Source organism: Saxophila tyrrhenica (assembly GCF_035928015.1).
Source record: "Saxophila tyrrhenica strain CCFEE 5935 chromosome Unknown scaffold_6, whole genome shotgun sequence".
Taxonomy (NCBI): domain Eukaryota; kingdom Fungi; phylum Ascomycota; class Dothideomycetes; order Mycosphaerellales; family Extremaceae; genus Saxophila; species Saxophila tyrrhenica.
The window spans coordinates 318,534-343,780 of NW_027041738.1; the positions used below are offsets into that span (position 1 = coordinate 318,534).

The window sequence follows — 25,247 nt, forward strand, 5'->3', positions numbered from 1 at the left end:
ATGTGGCTAGTGTGGTTCTAAGCGAGCTATTTTCCCAGGAAGGCAGTTGCGGGCATTTCACATGTTCTCGACCGAGCAGATGACTTGAAGCTGAACAATAGTGGTCAAAATGGTCAAGGCATTAACCTTCAAAGGCGAGAAGAAGCCCTCCAAGAAGCGGAAACGAACCGCCAACGAAGCCCAAGACGATGCAGCACCCACATCAAAACAACTCGTCCCCGCAGCAGACGAGGCTCCGGACGACGATGACAACTGGGTTTCCGCAGACGCGCTGTCTGACATCTCAGGACCCGTCATGCTCGTCCTGCCCACCGACCCTTTGACATGCCTAGCGACCGATGCATTCGGCAAAGTCCACGCAAGCCCAGTAGAGAACATGGTAGAAGATGCGCCTTCAACAGCAGAACCCCATCTCGTCTCGCAGGTCTGGATCGCGACAAGAGTCGTTGGCTCGGACGGCGACTTCACATTCAAAGGACATCATGGAAGATACTTGGGCTGCGATCAATATGGCATCTGTTCTGCGACGAGGGAGGCTATATCGCCGGAGGAGACTTTCCGGTGTTCGCCTTCTGAGGCGGAGGCTGGGATGTTTGATATACGCACGGGGAGGTCTACGTATTTTGCGGTGGACGACGAGAAGTCTCCGCCGGAGGTCAGGGGAGATGCGGCAGAGGTAGGGGACGCAGCACATATCAGAATCAGAATGCAGGCGCGGTTCAAGCCCAAGCATAAGGTGGAGAAGGCGGAGAAGGTCAGGGCGAAGATCAGCCGGAAGGAGCTGGAGGATGAAGTTGGCAGACGGCTTGAGGATGATGAGGTCAAGCGGCTGAAGAAGGCAAGGAGAGAGGGTGATTATCATGAAGTTATGCTTGACGTTAAGGTAAAGGGGAAGCATGATAAGTTTGCGTGATGAATTATGAGCTCTATCGAAGATACCCACTGGCAGAAATATTCTCTCTGCTTGCTTTCACATCATTCTGGAAGCATCTCAATTTCTGCCTACGCCGATGTCTTGCCACACCCGTCCGCTCAACGATCATTATGGCGTAGCCGGTGAACCAGAACAAGTAGATTTACATAGTCTGTCGTCTCATCTAGCTTTGGTTGCGGTCGTGGGAAGTCGCAGTTTGTGGCGCTCGCGATGGTTTGTGTACAGCCTGCACCTCGTCAGCTTCTATCCTAAACGCACGCCCTGGCCAGCCAACAGGTGAAGACAGACCTCGCTCGTTCACAATGACACCGTCTTCTTACGTCTCCTCCCACCACGCGTCGGCGTCGGCGTCGGCGGCTCGGCCTCCACCTGCCTCTCCACCTGCCTCTCCTGTCCCGCCAGCAGCCCATCCGCCTCCCCACTCTCCTCTGCCGGCTGTGGCTTTGTCCTCAACCGCCTAAACAGCTCCTGCCGGTCCGCAATCGCGTTCGCCACGTTCGCCTGGAAAGCCATCGCGTCCTGGATCTTTTTTGGCAGGTCAGCTGTACGCATGTATGGCCCAGGAGTGTTTGGGCCAGACGTGCGTGGTGGCGCTGGTGTGATCTCGTCCTGGTCTGGTGCTGCTTTGGCTTCTGGTTTGGCGCTCGATTCGGCGGACTGAGATTTGGTCGCGGAGGAGGGTGTGATCGTATCGCTGTTGTCGCGTTCGTGGTTGTGCGTATCGTTTGCGGTGGTCTTGGTGGGTGGTGCTTTGCGCAGGACGGTGCGAAGCGTTGCTGTCCTAGAAGCTGGTGATTTGACGGAGTTGGCGTCCATGTTGACCGCTTCCATCAGAGTCATCTCGACTGGTGGCGCTGGTTGTGGTTGATCTGTCCGCGATGTCATGCAACAAGGGAGTACCTTTGACAGCCAGGTTGGGCCTCCCATATCTGCGAGAATGACAGGTGAGAAATCGGGAGGCAGATCTTTGGATCTTGGTTCGTGGCACGTCACCTCATCGTGGAATCTTCAAATGTATTTCTGCGCGTCAAGTTGGAAGACACGAGAACAATGAAACAAAAAAACGTGGCAGACTTAGTCTCACCCATCACGGGCGCCTGCATGTAGTGAGGTCGCGTTTGCACTTCTTACCTAAACTCCACACAGAAAACTCTGGTACTGACAATGACGCCGTCGAGAAGAACAAGTGGGAAGCGCATTGATGGGGAAGTTGTTGCTTGTACTACCTTTGTCACACGTGGGCCCTCACGGATTGTCTCGGTTCGTTTGCACATTTGAAGAAGACGTCCAAGCCAGCTGTGGTAGTGATACCGTCCATGAGGTCTTTGTCATGTTTGTGATCTGTGGCGCGGCAGCAGCGTCTCTTCATGAACGTTTTCTGGACGATAACTGTCGTCGCTGGCCATTCGTACTCGGGAGACTTTGGGCAGGCCTGCATTGTGGAGATGGACGGCACATGGTGACACAGCAGTGGTTGGTAGCCAGACGTCCGAACGGTCGGTACTGGAGAAAAGTGATAGATTTCAGATAGGTTCGGTGCTCCATAATTCACCGTCACCAGGCCTCACGGAAGGCTCTTCACCATTCTGTCCTGTCCTGAAGAGAGCGCATTGAAGTTATGGATACCACAAGTCTGATTACCATAGGAGAGCTCTCCAGGCTCCATAGCACCGCTTGCCATGTGGTCTCACCTGCAATGCATTGTGTACCTCGCTGAGATGGTGAAAGCACGTGAACTTTGATGTGAATGCTGTAGAAAAGAGCAGGTGAAGTCGTGGGTAAGCTCCTGCTCGTAGCCAAGTGCCTTTTGCGGAGACGTCACGTCAGCCTTCGACGCGTGAGTGGCCTCAGTACAAACTTAGGTTCTAACAAAGCCTTGCGCGAACCTTCCTTCCCGTACTGCACTGCACCATTCCGCAGGCTCCGGAAGCTCACAGCCTCGAGCTTGCACATGAGTGCGCGCAGAGCCTGATACAAGCGCCGTCGGGCTGGCCGAGCATGAACCTCACGCACACGTCGCAGTACCACGCCTGAACACCGACGCACCATGTGTCGATGAGCAAAGAGTTGTCGCACGAACATCGCCAAGGCGTCTTCGCGCCCCGCAAGCAAGCAGCTATTTAAGATGGCCTCGTCGCTGTCTGCCAACGCATCCCGCGATGAGATTGAGGAAGAGCTGGTGTTTCAAGAAGTTCTGATGGGCAGCCTTGACGCAGGAGCCGACGACTACGCAGAGAGACTTGCTGAGCTCGAGAACAAGAAGGCGGAACTGGAGCAGCGTCTGGAGGCCTCTCAGAGTGGCTCGCAAGCAACATCGTCACAGCCTGGCCAGAGCCAGACACCCACGCAAAGCATGAGCGGGTGGCAGCCGATACAGAATGGCGGTCCCAGCAACTACAACGGGTACCAAGCCAGCCCTTCGTATGGTGACCCATACCAACAGCACAGCTCCGGTGGCCTGAAGCGGTCGTTCCCACAGTCGCTGCAGAATGACTCCTACCATCCTTCCAACAAGCGAGCGACGCCCGAGCCCTCGAATGCGGGAACTCCAACATCCTCCTCGACAGAATCGTTTGAGATGGTTGAGCATCCAGGCAATAGCACCGGAGACCACGCCGAGCGCGCGCGGCGGAGACAGTTGGAAGCGGAGGCAGCGTTGCAGGCGAGACGTGAGCGGGAAGCTGCTGATGAGGAAATGGCGCGCTCCATGCAACAGCCTCGCACGCAATCTTCCTCCTTCTCGAGACCAGGTGTACAGACCACACTCAACTACGGTGGCTCGTATCACCGTCCACCACAGCGCCCCCAGCAAACACCAGATGTGAAGATGTCACCAGGCTCTTTCACACAGCGCAAGCTCGCACCCCAATCGCCGTCGCCGTACATCAAGCCCGAAGCGGGTTCGTCGCGGCAGCATCAGCAAGTTCCGCACCGTCCTGGCCGCATGGACGTCATCGACCTCACTAACAGTGACGACGACGACGATGTCACCGAGATCTCACGTAGTGCTGTCACGCCGAACAGCCGCCCACTTGGAGTCCAGGGTGTTCCCACTCGACCGCATGGCATGCCACAAAGCCAGTTTGGTCTGCGAACCGCGGGCAGTCAATACGGTAGCTCTTCCAACGTACAGCCGTCAAATCCATATCAGCCGCCACAGTACCCAGCGGCACCACAGCGACCACCAATGCCCGGAGCGTACCCCATGACTAACAGCAACGGGGCGCAGTACGTGTACGGTAATCCGACTATTCCCAACTCGAACATACCCACACCTCAAAGCAACTACAGCTGGATGCAGAGCACTCCGGGCATTTCCACTGCCGTGAACGGTATGAAGAACGCCACTAACATGATGGGCGACCAATTTGCGGAGCTGAGCAGCATGATCAACGGCTCCATACTTGGGCCTGCATACCCAGTATATCCTGAATCGGACCAAGATGACAACGATGTGGTGTTTGGCGGCTCGCGTCCATTGCAGGCTGGCATACCCGCCCCGCAAGCGCCCTATGCTGGATATGAGGATCTGTATCGTCGTCGTGCTGAAGAGATTGCGAACTACGATCCTGCGAAGACTACAGAGGAGATCAACGCACTGCTTGAGAACATCCGACCTGACGAAGAGATGCCGGAACATCTGCGTGTCTCCACCCCAGAACAGATGAGCATCAAGCTTCACAAGTACCAAGAGCTTGGTCTCACGTGGCTGCAGAAGTGTGAAGATGGTTCGAACAAAGGTGGCGTTCTCGCTGACGACATGGGCTTAGGAAAGACCATACAGATGCTTTCCCTGCTCGTCACACGCAAGTCAGAAGATCCACGGCGCAAGACGACATTGATCGTGGCTCCGTTAGCACTCATGCGCCAGTGGCAGCAAGAGATCGAACAGAAGATCAAGTCCCGCTATCGTCTCAGCGTCTACGTTCAGCACGGCCCTTCCAAGAGGAAGGACTTCCGCGATCTGCAGCACTACGACGTTGTGCTGACCACCTACGGGAGTCTGAGCGTGGAGCTTAAGAAGTTGGAGAGTTACACTTTCCGCAGAAAGCGATTCCCGGAGTCTCAAGCCAAACCAACCAACAGCGAAAAGTGTGCCCTTCTCGGCGACGAGGCTCGATGGTATCGTGTCATTCTGGACGAAGCGCAGTGCATCAAGAACATCAACACGCAGACTGCGAAGGCGGCCTGCCACCTCAACGCCACATATCGCTTCTGCATGACCGGCACTCCGATGATGAACGGTGTCGAAGAATTCTTCTCGTTGGTGAAGTTCCTGCGTATCAGACCGTACAACGAATGGACCAAGTTCCGTGTCGACATCTCCGGCCCATTGAAGCAGACGCGTGATTGGGGCAAGGACAGCGCCATGCAAAAGCTTCAAGGCCTGTTGAGAGCGGTCATGCTTCGACGCACGAAGCAGAGCGAATTTGAGGGTCAACCTATCTTGATTCTGCCGGAACGGACCACTGAGGTCAACAATCCGGTGTTTGATGATGCCGAGAAAGAGTTCTACGATGCGCTTGAGTCACGGACCCAGCTCCAGTTCAACAGATATCTCCAGGCCGGTACTGTCGGCAAGAGCTACTCCGCCATTCTCGTCCTTCTCTTGCGACTACGCCAGGCATGTTGCCATCCGCATCTCATCAAGGACTTTGGCGTTGCAGCAGCCGCGGGCATGGCGCCCGAAGAGCTTGTGGACTTGGCGAGGGAGCTCAGTGACGCCGTCGTCGCCCGTATCAAGGAGACTGAAGGTAACTTCGAATGTCCCGTATGCTACGACGCCGTCACCAACCCGGCCATCTTCTTGCCTTGCGGCCACGACACTTGCCGTGAGTGCTTCGCCAAGATCGCAGATCCAGCGAATGCCATTAGAGATGGTAACGAGAATGCGACCACTGCGAAGTGCCCGACATGCCGTGGGGCCGTGGACCCGAAGCGCATCACGGACTTTGACTCCTTCAAGAAAGTGCACATGCCCGACCTTCTCACTGCAGAGGAGAGAGCCGAGCTCGAGCAGTTCCAAGCAGACATGGAAGCCGCAGCGGATTCAGATACGGACTCTGATGATTCCGAGACAGACACTGGCAACGACGTCGATTCGAAAGGCAACCTCAGAGGCTTCATTGTTAACGACGATGCGAAAGATGACGAAGCTTCTGAAGACGATGGGGAGGAGGGTGCGGAGGCAGGTCCGTCTAAAGCACCAGCGAAACCGAAGACGAAGAAGCCCAAGGCTTCCAAGAAGGCGAAGGGCAAGAAGAAGGAGAAGGTCAAGAAGTCGAACAAGCCCGCCACGCTGGCCGAGCTGAAGAAACTGGCGAGCCGCAACGCCAAAGCGAAGAGGGCCTACATGCGCCGTCTCCGCGATAGCTGGATCTCATCCGCCAAGATCACCAAGACGCTGGAAATCCTGGACGAGATCATGAATGATCCGGAAGGCGAGAAGGTCCTCATCTTCAGCCAGTGGACTTCTTTGCTCGACCTGCTGGAGGTGCCGGTCGATGAGCGCGGCTGGGGCTACCGCCGCTACGATGGGAGCATGAACGCGTCAATGCGCAACGACGCTGTCGACGACTTCCGCGACTCACGCAAGAACGTGCGCATTATGCTGGTCTCACTCAAAGCCGGCAACGCAGGTCTCAACCTCAACATGGCGTCGCAAGTCATCATTCTCGATCCCTTCTGGAACCCGTACATTGAGGAGCAGGCTATCGACCGCGCGCATCGTCTGGGACAGACACGTCCGGTGAAGGTGCATCGCATGCTCATTGAGGCGACGGTGGAGGACCGCATCATCGCGCTGCAGGACAAGAAGAGGGAGTTGATCAGCAAGGCGCTTGATGAGAAGGACGGGCAGAATCTCGCTCGTCTGGGTGTGCAGGAGTTGGCGTATCTTTTCGGCGTCACGCGCAACGCTTCGCAGAGGGTGCAGTATGTGCCGCGCAACGATCGCTAGAGGGGAACAGGGCAGGATCAGGACGCATTTGAGAGTACAGAGGGGAATTGCTCTGCAACGATGCTGAGGGTAATGACGGCTCTTCGCAGGCGTTTATCATGGCGCAAGGAACGAGACTACAGTATTGATACCCAGGAATTGCTTCGAATGGATGGATGGGAGATGTGATTATACCAATAGCTCAGGTAGATATGACATGAATAACGCAAGGGTGTAGTTGTAAACATCTTGGTGCTTCTGGTCTTCCACTGTCGGGTATGTTCATGCCAAGGATACCATCTTTCCAGCTGCGACTTCGGCCAGCAGAACTTCAACCTCCCACTTATTTAACCCTCGTCAGCACAACAGACACATACTGACGACTTGGTACCATACATCCCATTTACATCAGGCAAGGAACTATAATTCAACTTTCACCTCACTGACCTTTCTCTCTCCATCCTCCGCGACGCTATGTCTAAGCTACTTAAGAAGTCAGTCAAGCTCGCTCTCGTGCAGCTAGCCGCCGGCAGTGACAAGTCTGCGAACCTCTCAAGAGCACGATCAAAAGTGCTAGAAGCAACGTCCAACGGCGCCAACATCGTCGTCCTTCCAGAATGCTTCAACTCTCCGTATGGCACCAAATACTTCCCAAAATATGCCGAAACACTCCTCCCCTCCCCTCCCACTAAAGAGCAATCCCCTTCCTTCCACGCTCTCTCCGAGATGGCCAAAGAATCCAAATCCTACCTCGTCGGGGGAAGCATCCCCGAATACTGGGCCGAGACGAAGAAATACTACAACACCTCCCTCACCTTCGACCCCAACGGCAAGCTCCTCGCGACCCACCGCAAAGTCCACCTCTTCGACATCGACATCCCCGGCAAAATCTCTTTCCACGAGAGCGAAGTCCTCTCGCCCGGCAACAAACTCACCCTCATCGACCTACCCGAGTACGGCAGGATCGCAGTAGCCATCTGCTACGACATCCGCTTCCCCGAACTCGCCATGATCGCCGCGCGCAAAGACGCCTTCCTCCTCCTCTACCCCGGCGCCTTCAACATGACCACCGGTAAACTGCACTGGGAGCTGCAGGCACGAGCGCGGGCGATGGACAATCAGGTGTATGTGGGGTTGTGCAGTCCGGCGAGGGATATGCAGGCGGATTATAATGCGTGGGGACATAGCATGGTGGTGGATCCGATGGCGGAGGTGGTGGTGGAGGCGGATGAGAAGGAGGGGACGGTGTACGCGGAGTTGACGGGGGAGAAGATTGAGGAGACGAGGAAGGGGATTCCGATTTATGGGCAGAGGAGGTTTGATGTTTATCCGGATGTTAGTGCTGGGAAGGTTAAGTATGAGGAGTGATCAAAGGGGCAGGGCAGCGAAGGTAGAGGAGAAAGTGCCAATCACATACTGCAAGGAAACGGCGATATGGCAAGCTCAGCACGTGCAAGTCCAACGTGCAGGCGGCTCGCGGCTGCTTTTCAACATGGATGAGTCTAGGAAAGGGCCTGGTCGTTGCCGTTTGTGTGAATCCGCCTCAACAGTCTTCGCCGAACCATCACCTTGACCATACTTCGACACTCACCTTCGACCGCGATCATAAATGCCGCATATCCTCAGCGCCAACCTCGCATCCAGCTAATCCGAGTCGCACGCCGGTCGTGCTTCTCCATCTCATCCTCACCACGGCGCATCAGACCTCACGTCCACCCCAACTCGCCATCATTACGCCCACACCTCTAGTCAATCTACCAGCATTTGCGCCGCCCGTCGCCCACGCTGGCCACCGCAACACCTAATGAAGCATCGCCACCCACCCATCTTCCGCCCGCCCACACCTCAGCGCGAGATCTGCGGCCTGTCACGGAGGACACCGAGGGAGGCATTGCTGAAAGGGTAACACTCTTGCATCGGAGGCCGAGAAATGGACAAGCTGATGGTTTTGAGCAGCCTACCTGGGCACAGCGATTGGACCGTCGTACGACAGTCCTGGTCGGCAAGCGCTTACCTTGGCTAGACGGACCAGGCCAGGCGACGCAGAGGCACGTACCTGGGCAGTTTGATTCGGGAGATATCCTGGCCGCTGGTGCTCTACCAACCTCACCCGCACCTGCGACAGTCGAAAGAGGCTCTTCTGCGGCCATCAACGAGGGACCTCGACCGTAGAACGGCAAGGACCCTGCTCTCAGGACCGTTGGCTCAACGCCATCCTTACGGAGTCGTCCCAAGCTTGGAGAATCCTGGTTCAGCAAGCTGTCGCTCAACTCAACACCTCGAGCAGGTGTAGTTGAACCAACGTCCAAAGAGCAAGCCAAGCAGGCTTTGGGCCTTCATACAGCTGCCGACCATCCTTCATCCGAGTACAGCACGACCCCATCGTCGGAAGCCCACGAGCACCCAGCAATGCTACGCAAGGATGATGGCTACTCCTACGACAAGCACCCGAGTCACCGCCGCGCCTCCGTCCACCCTGCGACCCGTGAACCATTTCACGTCGCCAACAAATGGCTTGAGAATGAACTGGACTTGCCCTTGGACGAGCCTTCACCACGGGCATTGCCTCGTGCCGCAACGTCAGCACATAAGATGGGTCCGCAAGTGACCAGCCAGCCACATATCTCCTCGCACCGCAGGGAGAGTTGCAGATCCTGTGATCCACCTCAACAGCCACGACAAATGCCCAAGGCGAGAGCTCTGCCTCGACGATCTGTGGCAATCCCGCCTCCCGACTCTGCTCCTCCCGCACCACCGTTGCGTCCGCTCGACCGCAAGACAACACTGTTCGCCATGCCTTCGCATCTGATGGGCTCTTCATCTTCTTCGTCTAGGCCTAACTCGCCGCCTAATCGCGTGTCATCTTTGCCTGCACGACCTCCGCCGCTTTATGCCGATCCTGCTAGTCAGTCGCGCGGTGACCAGGCTCAGCCGCAGTCGCTCAATCGGGCTGTCACTGGATTGGAGAATTTGATGGGAGAGGCGCTGCACGTTGCACGAGATGCAGCACAAAGTGGCCGCAACGAAGAAGTAGCTCACATTCTGAACAGTGCTACTTTGGCGCTTCGCAAAGCAAGCACAATCCATGGCGATATCGACCAAGGCCAGATGAGTCGACCACTGAGATTGTCGCCCGCTGAGTCTAGACGCAATAGCAGCGACTCAATTGCTCCTGATTCGGATGCGTCTTCTATTCACAGCACCGGTCACTCCGTCGAGACAGCGCCCACCGTGTTCACCATGACGCCGCAACCAAGCCAGCAGCCCGTGGTCAAGGAGCAGTACCGCATGGCCAGGTCTCAGAAGGCGTCCTTCGAATCTGCCGTGCCCGCAGACCAGCGATCGATGACAAGCACTCCGCCACGCCTGTACCAGCCAGCTTCAGCAGACTCGATAGTCCGAGACTTCGCATACGCCAAACAGAAGACTGCTAAAGCGGTTGAGGCGAGGGCGTTGAGCAGATCTCATGGTGCAGCGGAAGACTACTATGGCGATCTGGGAGAGTCTGTCACCGCTCAGCCGGGTGTTCGTCCGAGCTTGAGCACTCCTATCATGCTGGACAAGCCGTTACCGCCACTGCCTTCCAGACCGACCGATAATATGGTGCCTCCGCATCACGCACGTCGGCAGCACCTTCCGGTAAAGCGCGTTGACCGTGTACCCACTAACACTCTCCCTCCGCCACGTGTTGGCAGCTCCTTCTACGACAGTCTCCCAAGGCCCAACACCCACCCTCAATCCGAACCACCACCCCGCCGCCGTCACGGCCGCAAGCACCACCATCACCACGTCTCCAATTTCCTCGAATCCGCCGACTACCGCGAAGCACCCGCTAATGACCGCTCGCTCCCGCGCGACGAATTGAAGCGAGGCGACTCCTTCATCACAACCAACAGGTACGATGATCCACGTCTCGAGATGAACAGGTCCGTGTCTAAAACAAGCTCGAGGTACAGTGATGACCCACCGAACCTTTTAGAGAGGAACATCAGTCTAAGGCACCCTCGCAGAAAGCACATCAGCCTTCGCGAAGGCCAGGGCTTCAGTTTGGGGAGGTACCATCGCAGACAGCCGATTGCGAGGGAGTGGCATACTTCGCGCAAGAGGATCACTGCGATGATTGCGTGCTTGAACACGGTGTTTGTTGGTTTGACTGCTGGGATTTATGTGAGTTCAAACTACTCGGTTTTGGAGGCATGGTGCTGATGAACACAGGCGGGCGAAGTTCCACGGATCCAGTACCAACTAGCGGACATGAAGCACCATGTCATCCTGGGCAATGTCGTGTACGCCTGCATTCTCTTACCACGTCCCCAACCTATACACTGCTGACATGCTCCCAGCCTCTTCGCCTGCCTCGGCGTCACAACCATCATCTGCTGGCCCCTCCCCCTCCTCCACGGCCGCAAACCCTACACCCTCTTCGCCTTCGCCCTCATGCTCCCCCTGATGTTCCCACAAGCCCTCGCCGTCTCCGGCTACCGCAGCCCCTACAACCCCATCTACCGCTGCGGCCTCCTCATCCCACGAGCCTTCCAGGGCATCGCGCTCGGCTTCGCCAACGTCAATTTCCTGCCCACGCTCTTCGACCTCTTCGGCGCGAGTCTGATGAGCGATAAACCGCATCAGGAGATTGTGGCTTTTGACGACGTGAGGAGGCAAGGGGGTGGGATTGGGGTATGGTTGGGGATCTGGAGCTTTTGCTTCGTGGGGAGTATGAGCATTGGGTTTTGCATTGGGGCGGTAATTATATCCGGGCTGAGTCCGAGCTGGGGGTTTTACATTATTGTCATTTTGCTGGCGTTCTTCTTGCTGGTGAATGTTATCGCGCCGGAGACGAGACGTGCGCCGTACAGGAGGAGCATTGCGCAGTATGTGGATCATGAGGAGAGGATCAAGAGGAGGGTGGCGAGGGGTGAGGTCAAGCTGCACATTTCGAACGAAGGGCCAAAGTGGTGGTTTCAAGAGGTTTGGGCTGGGCTGGTGTTGACGAAGAGGATGGTGTTGCAGACGGGGTTCTTCGTGCTGATGCTCTACTTGGCATGGATGTATGCGCAGGTGACGCTGGTCATACTGGTGAGTACCCCTCGTCCCTCCCCTCTGGACCTAAGCAGTACTGACGATGGACGGCACAGCTCCTCGGCGCCCTCCTCTCCCGCGACTACCTCTGGCAACCCCACTACGTCGGCCTCGCCGTCCTATCCCTTGCTGTCGGCGCCTTCCTCGCCATCCCCCTCAGCCGCGCCAACCTCTTCTCCCGCGCCCGCGACAAGCCCCAACGCACCGACAGCATGACCATGCGCCACTCTCGCGTCTCCTGGTCCTCGCACATGCTGCGCCGCTGCATCTTCACCCTCACGCTGCCCTTCGCCGCCTTGGCGTACACGCTCAGCTCGCCGGGTCCGACTGTGAGCTGGGTGACGCCCGTGGTGTTTTGTGGGATGGTGGGCTTTCTGACAAATCTGGCGATTGCGGAGTGTGTGGGTTTGATCATGGAGACGTTTGATACGTGTGACTTGCAGCCCGGAGTGAATCAGAGGCATCGGTTGCAGAGTTTGGCGGAGGCCACGAGGAGACGACGGACGAACTACTCGAGTTTTCCGCGGATCTGCGCTGGATTCTTCGCTGCTCAAGGACTCGGCTTCATCTTGAGCGCCGCTGCTACCGGAGTCTCAGGCGACGTCACAAGAGCCGTCGGTGCGCAGACCGCTACCGCCATCGTCGCCGCTATCCTCCTAGGTCTGACGGTCCTCTTCATCGGCGTGCTCTGGAGATGGCGCGAGCTCCAAGTCATCCCCACAAACGCCTTCCCTGCATTCGAGAAACCCGCCTTCGGCGTCAGAGGCCCCGGTCCTAACGCCCAGCCCAACACCACCGGCAACCCCGCCTGGGACGCCTCAACAGACGATCCCGAGTGGAAAGCCGTCATCATTGGCAACCCGAGCGGGAAGATGCGGCGGATGAACCTGCTGGAGCTGTCGGGACTGAGTCGGTGGACGGAGATTCGGAAGCTGAATCGGTTGGTCAGGTCTTGAGGTTGGAATGGGCAAGCGAAGGATTATCAAGAAGAAGAAACCGAAGAGCAAGCGGTTGAGGTTCGCGAGGCGGGTTGTTGGGTGGATGCCGGCGAGGTGGGTGAAGGGGGCGCTTAGGTTGGGGATCCTGGGGGTAGACCTGTTAAGATGATTACCTGTGCTTGATCTAATGTCTCTTCGCGCACTGTGAACTCGATCTTGAGGAGGTCTGTCTCTGGTCGCGAAGCTGCAACGAGCCCGTGATATGTTCGGCTGTATAAGCACTACTTCCACCTCGATGCCTTCTTCGTCATCACCTCCAACCTCCTTGATTTGGCTTTCATCTCCAGTTCATCTGTAGATATCCACCGCCACCGCCTCTGCACGCAGCATTATCCACCGTGTAAACAGCTGCGTGCGTCTCTCCTTGGACCTCCTCTACCTCTCATCGTGCGCTCCCCTCGCCCTGGATGTGGCCTAAGCCTGCACCATAATAGTAATGCAGCGGCGCGGTCGGTGCGGGTACATGCAGTCAACAGCATATTCCTCAGCACCCGTCCATAAACCAGCAATGTATTTCGCTTCATTGGGATCTAGTGCCCGCTCCTCATGTCTTTCCCTCCCGTCCCCTCAGCGTGCCCAGAATACTGACCGTCCCCACCTCCCCCTCCACCCCCGTCTCAAAGTCCTCCACCTCAAACACCACCCTCCCCTCCACCTTCTCTCCCCGCTCATCCACGAAATGACCCCCACCTTCCTCCTGCCCCCTCTCATGCTCCTCCACCCACCGCCACCCCTCTGGCATTTTCTCCCGCGCAATCACGGCGTTGAAGTAGTTATAGCACACTAAACCAATGTACTCTTCATTCACCAGATTCACCCATCCTTCCATCCACGTCCCCCTCGCAGGCTTAAACAGCAGAAAATCGGCCGTGAGCCAGAGGAAGGAGGGCGCGTACTCGTCTAGACTTTTCGCTAGGACGTGCTCGCTCTCCTTCCGCTGTGTGCTGTGGTTGGCGATGGCTTGAGCGGGGTGTTCGCTTATCCGCGCGTTGGAGTAGGAGAGCACGACGCCGTTGAGGGGTGGGTAGTAGGTCAGGAGGAGCGGGGAGATGTGTTCGGCGCAGAGGCCGCGGAGGGGGAAGGCGTGGGCGGCGGGGGAGAGGGGGAGATAGAGGGAGGTGGTTTGGGTGGTGAAAGGGCTGTGTTGGCGGAGGAGTTCGTCTTTCGATAGAGTCGATCGTTGAGGCTGCGCGGTGCTGCTGGGGGGCTTTGGCTTGTCTTTCTTGAATTTTTTGGATTGTGGTTGTTCCGCTGCTGGAGTCTCAAGGGCATGGTGAGAGTGCTTCCGCTTCTTGCTGGTTTGGTGTTCGTCGTCGTGCTTGTCATTCTTGCGCTTCTTGTCCTTCTTGTCTCTCTTGCTTTTCGCCATGTCCGGCGTCGCTGTGGGTGTCTCGGTGGCCATGTTCGCGGCGCTCAGAGCTGTATACGGTCTCTGGTCGTTCCTTCCAATCTTCAAAATCAGAGCCGGTCCCGATCGACAAGCTCATGCAAGCTATTTTCGGCTACCTAGGCGATCCCGGCCCGTCTCCGATCACACCACACCTTAACTTCTTCTCACACCACCCCCTGCTTCAAAGTATGTCTCGGCACATGCAGCTACCCTCCGTATAAGCCTCGAGAGGTCGAGAGTATCGAGAACGGTCGCCTTGACTGGAATTTACCTACTTGTAATTGGGACACTTCGCCTTTGTCTTTACCGAATGCTTGACGGAGACCAGGGGGCACACAGACTTCGCAATACAAGAATTTGGTCTCAGCATAAGGCTGTCGAGGACCACAGTACAGACGATCAAGCCTCAAGCCTCAAATTTTCGAGATTCGTTGCCTGCATCCGTCCTGACCAACAGCCACGTGCCTTCTACCCCGAAGTCTAAGAGCGTTACTCGGGTACTTTGACAAGGCAGCATGGTCCGCACCATCGCGTCGAGCCTGCAAGGTGAGGGGGTGGCGCCGGTACTTTCCCAAGAGACGGCTCGAGATCAGCTGAATCGATGGGTGCTCGTGGCGATAGGTAGAGTATGGAGTTTGCAACACTGATGATGCGTGATGTTGAGCAATGGTCCCTGAGAACCTTGTGGTAATCGTGATGGACCCATAACTCGCGCGTTGCAGGTATTCTTGATGACTGAGGACCCGTCGCCTTATCCGTCGACCTTGGAATACACCTCCCTTCCGGACTTCTGGAGCCTTATCGAAGGAAAGCAGATCCCAAGTCTGTTGCCGCTCCCGTCGTCAGCAATCGTCTATCACACAATTGGGCCAATCAGGACTTCCTTGCCGCGCTTTGCATATGCAATGGGGCGTAACATTGCCTGTATCACACCGTTTTGCAGAGGGCGTCCCCAATCACTTCCTCAGTCTGCCCGAGGATCACCATTATCATAGTTGCGCGGAACAAATAAGAGGCCAGCTGCACGCACATCAGTTTGCGTTCAACTCTTAATTGACCTCCCACATATTGCGAACCGAAACTTGCTTACTGAACTAGCACAGGTGCGCCGTTGGCCGATGAGGGCTGCCTCAACCGCTGTCGAAACGCCAGTATTGTTCTCGCTGCATCTACGCTGAGGTCTATTGCCTACACGATTCCTCAGACTGCACAGAATGGTCCATCAAAACCATATCCGTGGGACAGACGCAAATGGTTTGCTGTGCCTGAAGTGCCGAAAGAGCGGACACCATGCAACTTCGTGTCGCAAGACTGCATTCCTCACCGACACTGATGGCTTGGAATGGTTTCGAAGTCCGCAGCGTAACGAAGAGAGCAGGAGGCTGGCTCAACTACCAAAGCGACAGTATGAGTGCCAGCGGTGTCTCGATTTGGATTTGGGAACCTGGCTGAAGTCCAAGCCTGCGTACTCTGGTCCTGCTAGCAGCCTAAGCGAGGCGTACAAGGCAAACGTGAATGGCCCATTTCGACGCCTCGGGACTGTGCAAGATCTGGTCTTGTCAGAGAGTTGCCAGGTATGCGTCTCCCTTTTCGCAATCATTCCGGCCGTCAGAGAAGTCTCGCAGACGATAATGCTGGTGCTGGCATGGTCCGCATACCGGCTGGAATTTTCTATCGGTCTCGACACAGAGAGCCGGCTGTCGACGGCCAGATACGTCGCCGCTATTCTAGAGCCGTTACCTCCTGGTGCCGAACTGCACGACCATGTCTCAAATGACTGTGAAGCACTCGCATTGTGGGAAGGCGAAGATTGCAAGGCACCAACTAGCCTTCGCGCAAGTCGGGTGGATCCAAGCAGCATCAACATCTCCGCCGTGCAAGGATGGCTCTCAGTTTGCGACCGAGAACATAGGCTTACTTGCTCGCGACCTGCCCCAGACAAGTTGGCGACCGTTCGCCTCATTGATGCGTACAGTCGCACTATCGTGCCATACACCAACGCAACTCAGGAGTACCTTGCGTTAAGCTACGTCTGGGGCAATGTGAACCAGAGCTTTGACGGTGCAGGATGTGTTGGGGCTCAGCTCCCCGAGCTCACTCGCACGGTTGAAGATGCCATTACCTTGACCGTGCAATTTGGTGCTCGATACTTGTGGGTCGACGCTGTGTGCATAAAACAGACCGCATGGGAAGACAAGCAAAGCCAAATTGCGATCATGCATGAGATATACCAAGGTTCCTTCCTCACGATCATCGCGCTGTCGGGAAAAGACGCGTTCGCAGGCTTGCCACGAGTGACACCCGGAAGTTCCGCCTACCGGCAGCTGTCATGCTCAACTGACACTTTCGACGCTGTTCTGCTCGGCCCAACACTGCGCCATATCGTCGACGCTTCCGTCTGGGCCTCACGGGGCTGGACATATCAAGAAGCATTGCTCAGTCCGCGCTGTCTCTACATGACGCAATACCAGGCCTACTTCGAGTGCAACGCGATGGCTTGCTGTGAGTCGATCGATACTGCCCAGTCGCCTCTGCACAATCCTCAGACGACAGAGGATTTCCGGAAGACGAACACATACAGTCAGCGTCTAAACCTGGGAAGCCATCGGAACCCCCTTGGCATGGCTATCACGGATCGCGGCGAAGCTCTGAACCTCTACACGCTCATGTCTTTGGCCTACAGCTGTCGGCAGCTGTCATACCAGTCCGATGCCTTGGCAGCGTACTCGGGCATCTTGGGTGCGTTGAAACGGAGTACGTATTTCGAAGAGTTCTTCTGGGGTCTACCCTGCGAGGCCTTGAACTGGGCCATGATGTGGCAGGCTCAGGATTCTGATGCACCACAGAGAGACGAGTTCCCAACCTGGAGCTGGCTCTCCTGCGCGGGCGGTGCATGGCCCGGTGGTCCTGGGATCGGCGGACCGAACAACGACCCCGATACGTGCCCATTTGACATGACTCTCTATCGCTGGCGTGATTGCGGCCTTTGCAAGGTATTTGGTATGACCATCAAGGACGTTGGCGGAAGCTTGCACGAATGCAACGATCCTCTCCGGGAGTCTAGCCACATACCTACGTACGGCAGCTACGATTGTAGCATGGTGACCGACAGCAACGAACTCGAGCGCCTGCTCGGCTTCGACTCCTTTGCGCTCAACCTTGCAATCGACGAGTGTTGGGAGAAGGAGGGCAACGGCTCCCACTCGTTCTGCCGCCTGACCATCGACGGACACACCATTTACGGGAAGACAACGTATGTATCCGATCAACCCAACCGCCATGCAGCTCGGCAACTGTGGCTTCTGCTTGCTCGACATGTTGAACGAACTGACGTGATGCACTGGTTCGTACTTTTGAAACAGGAGAATGGCAGGTTTGTACGCAAAGATATGCTTCGTCTCGAGATTCCACGTGATAGATTGGGGGTGTTGAGTTCGTTAGGGTTGCATAGGTTGCGCGGTGTATTGGCATAGCTTTTCGCGTGTAAAGCGTTTTTCTGTGCAACATAACTTTATGAGCACCCTGTTGAAGTGTGTGTCCTTCCTTCCTCGATCTTCAACTTCCTTCAACGACCAATGAACCATGGATGAATAGATTGAAATGTCAGTTAAGCTTTTCCAACGGCGCGGTCTCATCCCTGCTCTCATCCTCAGCCACGAGGGGCGCAGCCAGCCCTCCACCACCCCGTCGACGGCGACACTTCGTATTGATAATTGAGAGAAAACCTAAATATCTCCTCCCCTCGCTTGTCCTGCGGTATACATCTTGTCCTACAACGCAACACAACGTCCATATCTCGCGACCTACACCTGACGCCCGAAATCCGCGGACGACTCCGGCCTGCCAACCCCAAGACCCTGCAGCGGTTTTGAGTTTCACCCTGCGAACGCTCACCCTCAGCTCCACCTCCACCATATCTTCCCCATCCCCTTCTACACACTTCGTTACAACCATTAAACGCATTTTCCACCAGCTTCAACACATCCGATCGTTACCAACACCACCCGTCCTCTCCGCCCACCTCACCCCTCCCATCCCGTCCTCCACTCCCCTCCCCACCAGGCCGCGCGCCAGCGGCCACCGCCAAAATAGCGACCAAGTCCGGCCACAAACAACGCTCCAGCCTTCTCGGCGGCAGCGGCAACGACTACCAACCTTTGAGCGGCGCCTCCTTCTCCAGCGCGCGCCAGCCATACGTGCCAGGAGGCTATCATGACCGCCAAGGTCTACCCACAACGACCACATCGAATGTGAGACAGGGCAAGGGCAAGATGTATATGCCCAACTCCCTCTGGACCTGGTCCTTCTTCGGCATCGCGCTCTTTCAGGCGATAATATGTCTGGGCTTGGAGGCGTACGTGTTTGGCGAGTTTGAGACGAGTTTGACGGATGCGGCGACGGACTCGAGAGTAGGCGCCGCGAGGACGATACCGACGTATTTGGCGATCTTCATCTTCGGCTTCTTCTACCAGCTCGTGCTGGTCTGGGATGGCCTGCGCGCGCGAAATACCATTCAGGTTATTGGGCTCTGCCTCTATAACCTGGGCATGATGATCTATGCGGCTGTCGAGATGGACCAGGTGAACGAGGCAGTGTCGGAGCTAGGGCCTGGCTTGATCGATACGAGTACATGGGAGTATCTCGAGCCGTGCCTGATCGCAGTGCCGTGCGTGTTGGCGCTGGGAACGGTACTGCTGAGTCTGGTGGCGTGGAAACTGTACGATGAGTTTGCGTGGACGATTTACAAGCACATTTCAGCGGATTTGAGGTTGAAGCGGCGATATCTGCAGTACCAGGTATGCCCTCATCACCCATCCCCCAGCAAACATCTCACGATTAACGAAACGCAGATCTACATCGCCCTCCTCAAATTCGACTTCTTCTTCTTCGTCGGTTTCACCGTCCAATTCCTCGTCATCGTGCACGGCGAAACATACGAATTTGCCCTCACCATCGCCGCCCTCGTCGTCACCGTCCTGCTCCTCTTTCTCGCCACCTGGATCTGCCGCCGCGAATCCTACGTCGGCCAATCCATCATCATCACGCTCTACTTCGCCGGCATGGCCTACTTCGTCTTCAAACTCGTCCGGATGTACGACTCCACGACCGAAGGGCAGTACGTCGCTGCGCGGCACAGTCTGACGACGTTTGCGGTCCTGACGATTTTGCTGTTGATTGTCACGATGGTGTCGGCCGTGCTGTGTATGATGAACTTCAACAAGGGGTTGATGCCGCATCTGCACAAGGGCAAAGGGGAGGGCAAGGGGGAGATGCAGGCGGATAATGCGTATGCGCAGAACGGGCAAATGCCGTTGGGCAGTGTGGGGTCGAGGATGACGATTGATTGAGGGTGAGGGGAGTGTGGTATATTTGTATTCTTGGATACAATGGGCGAAGCTGGCGTAGGGAGATACCATTGCTGTTGCGGACGCTTGTGAGGCGTATGAAATGATCAACTCTTTCGCTGTTCAGCCATTCTTCTGGCCTTTCCGGTTTTCATCTACTGAAGCACCTTAGACGACCTCGACAACACCAGAGCCACTGCTCCAATCCACACCGACTACTGCCACCCGGACATCGCGTTTCTCGCAACAGCATCGCTCAATACCACTCCTCCCCCTCCGCCTCCCGTTCCATCTCCCGAAAGAACCCCGTCTCAACAACCTCCAAACACCGCTCCATAACCTCCGCGCTCGTACATCCCGGCGCCCTCCTCTCCGCCCCCGACCAGTCCTCCCTACTCAAAAACCGCAGCCTCCTCAGCGCCGACCTCACCGCAGTAATAGCCACCACATCACTCCGCGGCAGCACGTTCCCCCCCGGCCTTCGGAGCACGAAACTCCATCCGCTGGCATCTCTTCTTTCGCGGATGCGGAGTTGGATTTGGATGCAGAGGGACGGGAGTTCGTGCTCGAACTTGTGCTGTCGGAGTTGGAAGGGTGTGGACTGCTTCAGAAGGGCGGCGAGGTGGATGTGAAGGTTGCGGAGCACGAAGCCGGAACCGCAGAGGGTTTGTAGGTGGGACAGTTCGTCGCTTCCTTTGTAGTGCCGCAGCCGGAAGCGGTCAACGCTGGAGCGGTCGTTGGAGCCGAGGCGGATGGTGAAGGTGTTGTGGCGCCAGAAGGGAGCGGTCCAGTCGTGGTAGAGTTGGAGCGTTTCGTTGCGGAGTTGGCGGTTGACTTGGGAGAGGGAGGGGCGGAGGTGGACGGCGGCGGCGGTGAGGAGGGGGAGGGTTTGGCCTGTGGGGAGGAGGGAGGGAGAGAAGATGAGGGGGTAGATTTGGTTGCGGAGGTCGGGTGGGAGGGAGAGAAAGGGAAAGGGTCGGTGGCGAGGGGTGTTTGGGTTAGTGGGTTGGGGGTTGGTCATGGTGGGGCGCAGGTGGAAGATGTGGTGTTGTGCTTTGGGTTAGAGGAGGCTTGGAGAGGTGCTTTATGAAGTGACAGGACTGTTTGCTAACAGCAAAGACATGAAGTACTTGACAGCGGACACTGGAAGGAGCCAGCGAGCGGAGGGAACGGTGACGAAAGGTGAGTTGCTGCCTTGTGTAGTAATGGTAGCGTTCAGCACTCATGGCAGTTTCTCTGAGCGCCCATTGTCATCCTCCACAGCCCATGGCGCATGTACCTCGTGCGCTTGTCAGCGCCTAACGTTGGAGCAGGACTGCCTCCGAAGAGGTATCCGTTACCCTTAAATCGGACTTCTCGACGGGGCAGTCCTGTAGCGGAGGTTTACCACGGCCCTTCAAGCCGCCCCAGGACAGTGTAACCTCTGAAGAAGATCCTCACGCAACCCACAGCGTCGATTGCGTTCGACTCGATGGCATCAAGCGTCCGTTCTGCTCCCTCGTCCCTCAGCGCCGTCAACTCCGAGGCGATGGTGTTCCCAAGCCAAAGGGCGCTCCTAGTCTGGACCGACGCAAAGCTTACAGTCCATTGGGCAGTGCTGGACCGTGGGACTGCGGATGCACGCATCACGTAGCTCGACGCAAACACTGACCCTGTTCCACCTGCTCTGACCACCGTCATCTTGAAAGCCAGCCGCTTCATTGTTGGCTTGCTGTTGAAACTCGAGATTGCACGAATGATAGCCTGTTCCTGCTGATGGCACTCTTCGTCAGAGTGGAACGGGTGAACGTCAATGAAGAAGTTGTGTCCTTTCCAGAAGGCGGAGACGAGAGCTCGATACTGCCGAAGCGCCTCGCATCGGATCTCCTTGCACACTCTGGTGATGGCGAAATGGCGGGATCGGGAAGGTAGCGGTAGGCTTTGACGAGGTTGATCTCGGAGTCGGCATCAATGTGGTGAGCTGGTGCGAAGCAGAAGTCGTAGAAGCGGTTGCGCAGTTCTGGCGGCAGCTTCAAGAGGCCGACGCGGCCGTCGTCCTCCTCCGCGGTGATTTGGGCGGTCATCGCTGTTATCGTTAGCATATTGCCAGACTGACTAGATCAGGCTACTTACTTGATCGCTCACTGCCATGTGGACAGGAGGTACGAAGTTTGTGGAAGTGATTTGAAGTTTACGAGAAATGAAGGAGGAGAGTTTCACAGCTTCCATATGTGGAGATGGCTTGCGCACGGACGTCGATTCACATGCAGCATTCAGTTGATGTTTGCTAACTTAGCTTTGTTTGCGCTACAGCCTACAAGATTGAGTATACTGATCTGAATTGAACGCAGAAATGACATCGCAGCTCCGTAGTGACACCACTTCCTTTGTGATGACCATACTGGCTTTCACCTCGCACCCTTTGAGCATCATTCTGCAGTGCTCTTATACGAGCGGCATCAACACCATGAGCGTGATGTATCGACCATTGCATGTCTCCACCATACCTTCGATTCCACCCCACTGCCTTAGCGTCCGGATCCTGCCTTCGGCATGAGCGCGCGACACATGGCGCCGATCCTGTACACACAGGAAACGACATCTATCGATGCAGCGTGGTCATCGTCTTCGTATGTCCGCTTACTCGGCGACGAGGCCCATCTGTTCGGGTCATTGAGCACCTCGGCCATGGACTGCGCGATCAACCCGTCAAAGGATGTGATAGGCGCAGAAGGATCCGCTACCGTCACCTCCCAATGAGGCGCTGAGTTTGGGCAGGCGGCTGCAACTACTTTCAACGTCTCAAAGGATTGCCATTCTACGTCGAACGTAAGGCGGTCGAGCGTGGGTTTGCTCCGGAGCTTGGCGATGGAGGCTACAATCGAGCCGCTCGATATGAAGATCTGAATAGTCCATGTGAATGATGAAGGAGTGCTTTTGCCAAAAGCACTTCACGGACTGGCGGTAGTGCTCGAGTGTCTCGTTTCGAATCGCTTTGCAGACCGCGGTGATGGCTGGGTCCGGGTGGAAGTCGTTGGCTTTGCAGAGGTCGATTCTCGTGTCGGCAGCGGTGCCGTCTTTGAAGTAGTAGCCGTAGATGTGGTTGCGCACCTCTGGTGGTAGCTTGAAGAGGCCGGTCGCTTCGGGTCCACTCTGGTCGCCCATCGCTGTGGATTGTTAGCTTAGAACGGCGGTTGATAGAATTGACTTGGTGCTCACCCTCCGTCGTGCCAGTGTGCGGCTTTAGAGGCTCCATGGCTCCCTTTCAAGGGTATGTTGGAGGAGGTAGGTGAGAAAATAAAAGCCGTGAACTTGGTCTTGAGGATTGAATGCGCTAGCTCACGCTAGGGGTGCACGGACGTATCACATGCCATCGGCGCTTTTCTAGCACGCTGCACGGAAAACCGAGTGTTGGAAACGAACCTGAAAAGCATGCGTTTCCATGTGGCACGTCCCTGAGTAGTACTCGATGGTATTGAACAAACCACGAAGCAAGATCCAACGTATGATAGGGATTCCAGAGGACCGTTGTTTTTGTGAGCTTGATTCAATGCATTACAATCGCTACGCAGAAATGGCGTGTAGTTAGTAAATTTCCGCTCTTACCACGCCGACTGCAACACGACATGCATGTGCCGCGCAATGCATTATGTGAAGTACATTTCCAGTGGAATTTGAAGACGAACTCATGAGTGGAGTGTGCGGCGACAACCGTTTGGCGCTTCTCACCAAGTTGGCACTCATCTTCCAGTGCCAGCTCGGTCGCCATCTGTTCTCGAGTGCCGAAGGCAGGGACCAGACAATACCTCCTTCCGGCGAGATGCTGACGACTACCGAAGCCCGGCGATTCTCGTTGGTGTGGAAGCAGAGGCGGCGGAGGCTAGGAGTACCGTTCAGCCTTTCGATGCAAGCCCTGATGCGACTCTCGTTCTGGTCGTGCGTTGCGAAGCGATCGAGGACGACGTAGAAGCGGTGGTCTTGCCAGGACCTCGCGGTAGCCTCCTTCGAGAGCTGGAGCGTCTCCTGTCGCATTCCTTTGCACACTCTCGTGATGTCGGTCGGCGGGAGATGCTGGTTCGCTTTCGTGAGATCGATCTCGTCGTCGATGTTGGTGTCTTCGAAGTAGTAGTAGTAGAATCGGTCGCGCATTTCACGTGGCAGCTTGTAGAAACCCACCACCTCCTCTGCTGGGGTGTCGTTGTCCTCCATCACTGCAATCATTAGCGTGCTGTCGTTGACGTCTGATGGAAGTACTCACCTATGCTTGTGTGAACCAGTGTGGTGTAAAGGACGGTGAACCAGAATCGCAAAAGAAGTTTGCGAGGGTGAAGTTTCAAATCCAAAGTTCTTGCTATCTTACAAAAGTGCACTAAGTTGCGCACAGACCGTATCACATGCCCAAGTCGGTGCTCAACCTCACTTCGTTGGTTCCTTCGATGCCTCCGATCAATCCCTAACGCCTGCAACAATGCCGATATCCCACCGTTTTATCCCTTAATCCTGCGACAATGCCATAATCCCACCACAACCCCACACGAACAACATCCGCCTCTCGCCGGTGCAGCTATAGAAGAAGAGTCCGCACGAGGATCTCACACTGATGAGGGCTCAACACCCAGTGAGGTCTCCCTTGGGGGTGCAACCACGACCAGTAGATCCCCGCATTGTCTACGACAAAGTCTGGCATGTGTTGGTCGACCATTTGCCTGGTGATGGGGAGAGCCCCCCGGGTGTACTGCGAGACTGCGGTGCAGCCCATCACGCCCTGATCAACGGACATGGTGATGAGGGTCGACTTGATCGTTGGCCAAATGATGCGGGGGATGTTGATGCGGAGCTCAAGGCGTTTGAGGGTCATTTGCTGAGGGAGTTGGGAGAGCTTGTTGCAGATGCGGTCGGATTGCCTGTGGCGCTTCTTCTCAGACGAGCCGGAGTTGCAGTTGAGGTAGATGTCGTGATTGTTCCACAGGGCCTGGTTGGCGTCCTGATAGAGGAGGTAGGTCTCGTACCTAGGTTGGCGGCAAGCCATAATGATGCCCACTGATGGGCGGCTCTCCGCTGATCTCAGGAGGTTGACTTCTTTCGGCGCCGTGTCTGCGAAGATCATGCCGTAGATGATGTTGCGCATCTCACCTGGGAGGTCGAACAGCGAGGGGGGTTCCCAAGAAGCCTTGTACGACGATGTGCCGTATTTCTTGCCGGTGGCCTTATTGCGTTGCGTCTTGATCCAAAAATGCGGAATAACCGTATCCCCGACCGATTGCAACAACGCACTGGCCTGATGGCTCTGGGATGAACGGCAGGCGTGATGGACCGCCTGATCCTTGGTGACTCGGTTTGAATCGTCGTGCTTGACACGACGCTTCGATGAGTTGCGAGTGACCGCACGTGCACGCGTGTATAGACCTTCAGAGTTCTTTGCTGAAAGTATGAGCGTTGGAAGTCGGGAACGGGACGAATGACTGTCGTTCTTCTCACGACGAGAACCAATGGTTTGGCTGCGGGTGACGGCCATGTTGACGGTTTGATGGAAGGATGGAGTGTTGGTCGACGGTGCTAACGGTGGAACAGACGTGATAGTCGA

At 56.2% G+C, this 25,247-nt stretch overlaps 10 protein-coding genes across 10 annotated transcripts; 5 read left to right on the forward strand and 5 right to left on the reverse strand.

Annotated features, from left to right (window-relative positions):
• Positions 1-109: 109 nt before the first annotated feature.
• On the forward strand, positions 110-1,074 carry LTR77_004165 (uncharacterized protein; the record flags this gene model as incomplete). The annotated part of the gene is made up of 2 exons (XM_064801419.1): positions 110-883; positions 1,054-1,074. 2 exons carry the CDS (start codon positions 110-112, stop codon positions 1,072-1,074), a joined length of 795 nt encoding a protein of 264 aa, XP_064660049.1.
• A 157-nt stretch (positions 1,075-1,231) lies between these two features.
• Positions 1,232-1,750, reverse strand: LTR77_004166 (uncharacterized protein; the record flags this gene model as incomplete). Its single annotated transcript, XM_064801420.1, has 1 exon — positions 1,232-1,750. One exon carries the CDS (start codon positions 1,748-1,750, stop codon positions 1,232-1,234), a length of 519 nt encoding a protein of 172 aa, XP_064660050.1.
• A 1,309-nt stretch (positions 1,751-3,059) lies between these two features.
• LTR77_004167 (uncharacterized protein) lies at positions 3,060-6,893 on the forward strand (the record flags this gene model as incomplete). The annotated part of the gene is made up of 1 exon (XM_064801421.1): positions 3,060-6,893. One exon carries the CDS (start codon positions 3,060-3,062, stop codon positions 6,891-6,893), a length of 3,834 nt encoding a protein of 1,277 aa, XP_064660051.1.
• Positions 6,894-7,346: 453 nt separating this feature from the next.
• On the forward strand, positions 7,347-8,240 carry NIT3 (Omega-amidase nit3; the record flags this gene model as incomplete). Its single annotated transcript, XM_064801422.1, has 1 exon — positions 7,347-8,240. The coding sequence occupies one exon, from the start codon at positions 7,347-7,349 to the stop codon at positions 8,238-8,240; it is 894 nt and encodes a 297-aa protein (XP_064660052.1).
• Positions 8,241-9,281: 1,041 nt separating this feature from the next.
• LTR77_004169 (uncharacterized protein) lies at positions 9,282-12,907 on the forward strand (the record flags this gene model as incomplete). The annotated part of the gene is made up of 4 exons (XM_064801423.1): positions 9,282-11,039; positions 11,088-11,158; positions 11,216-11,948; positions 12,008-12,907. 4 exons carry the CDS (start codon positions 9,282-9,284, stop codon positions 12,905-12,907), a joined length of 3,462 nt encoding a protein of 1,153 aa, XP_064660053.1.
• A 586-nt stretch (positions 12,908-13,493) lies between these two features.
• LTR77_004170 (uncharacterized protein) lies at positions 13,494-14,351 on the reverse strand (the record flags this gene model as incomplete). The annotated part of the gene is made up of 1 exon (XM_064801424.1): positions 13,494-14,351. One exon carries the CDS (start codon positions 14,349-14,351, stop codon positions 13,494-13,496), a length of 858 nt encoding a protein of 285 aa, XP_064660054.1.
• Positions 14,352-15,553: 1,202 nt separating this feature from the next.
• Positions 15,554-19,687, forward strand: LTR77_004171 (uncharacterized protein; the record flags this gene model as incomplete). Its single annotated transcript, XM_064801425.1, has 3 exons — positions 15,554-17,771; positions 18,402-19,135; positions 19,190-19,687. 3 exons carry the CDS (start codon positions 15,554-15,556, stop codon positions 19,685-19,687), a joined length of 3,450 nt encoding a protein of 1,149 aa, XP_064660055.1.
• Positions 19,688-19,995: 308 nt separating this feature from the next.
• Positions 19,996-20,705, reverse strand: LTR77_004172 (uncharacterized protein; the record flags this gene model as incomplete). The annotated part of the gene is made up of 2 exons (XM_064801426.1): positions 19,996-20,076; positions 20,115-20,705. The coding sequence occupies 2 exons, from the start codon at positions 20,703-20,705 to the stop codon at positions 19,996-19,998; spliced, it is 672 nt and encodes a 223-aa protein (XP_064660056.1).
• A 676-nt stretch (positions 20,706-21,381) lies between these two features.
• LTR77_004173 (uncharacterized protein) lies at positions 21,382-22,828 on the reverse strand (the record flags this gene model as incomplete). The annotated part of the gene is made up of 3 exons (XM_064801427.1): positions 21,382-21,749; positions 22,308-22,566; positions 22,619-22,828. The coding sequence occupies 3 exons, from the start codon at positions 22,826-22,828 to the stop codon at positions 21,382-21,384; spliced, it is 837 nt and encodes a 278-aa protein (XP_064660057.1).
• Positions 22,829-23,248: 420 nt separating this feature from the next.
• On the reverse strand, positions 23,249-25,178 carry LTR77_004174 (uncharacterized protein; the record flags this gene model as incomplete). The annotated part of the gene is made up of 2 exons (XM_064801428.1): positions 23,249-23,904; positions 24,260-25,178. 2 exons carry the CDS (start codon positions 25,176-25,178, stop codon positions 23,249-23,251), a joined length of 1,575 nt encoding a protein of 524 aa, XP_064660058.1.
• Between the last annotated feature and the right edge of the window lie 69 nt (positions 25,179-25,247).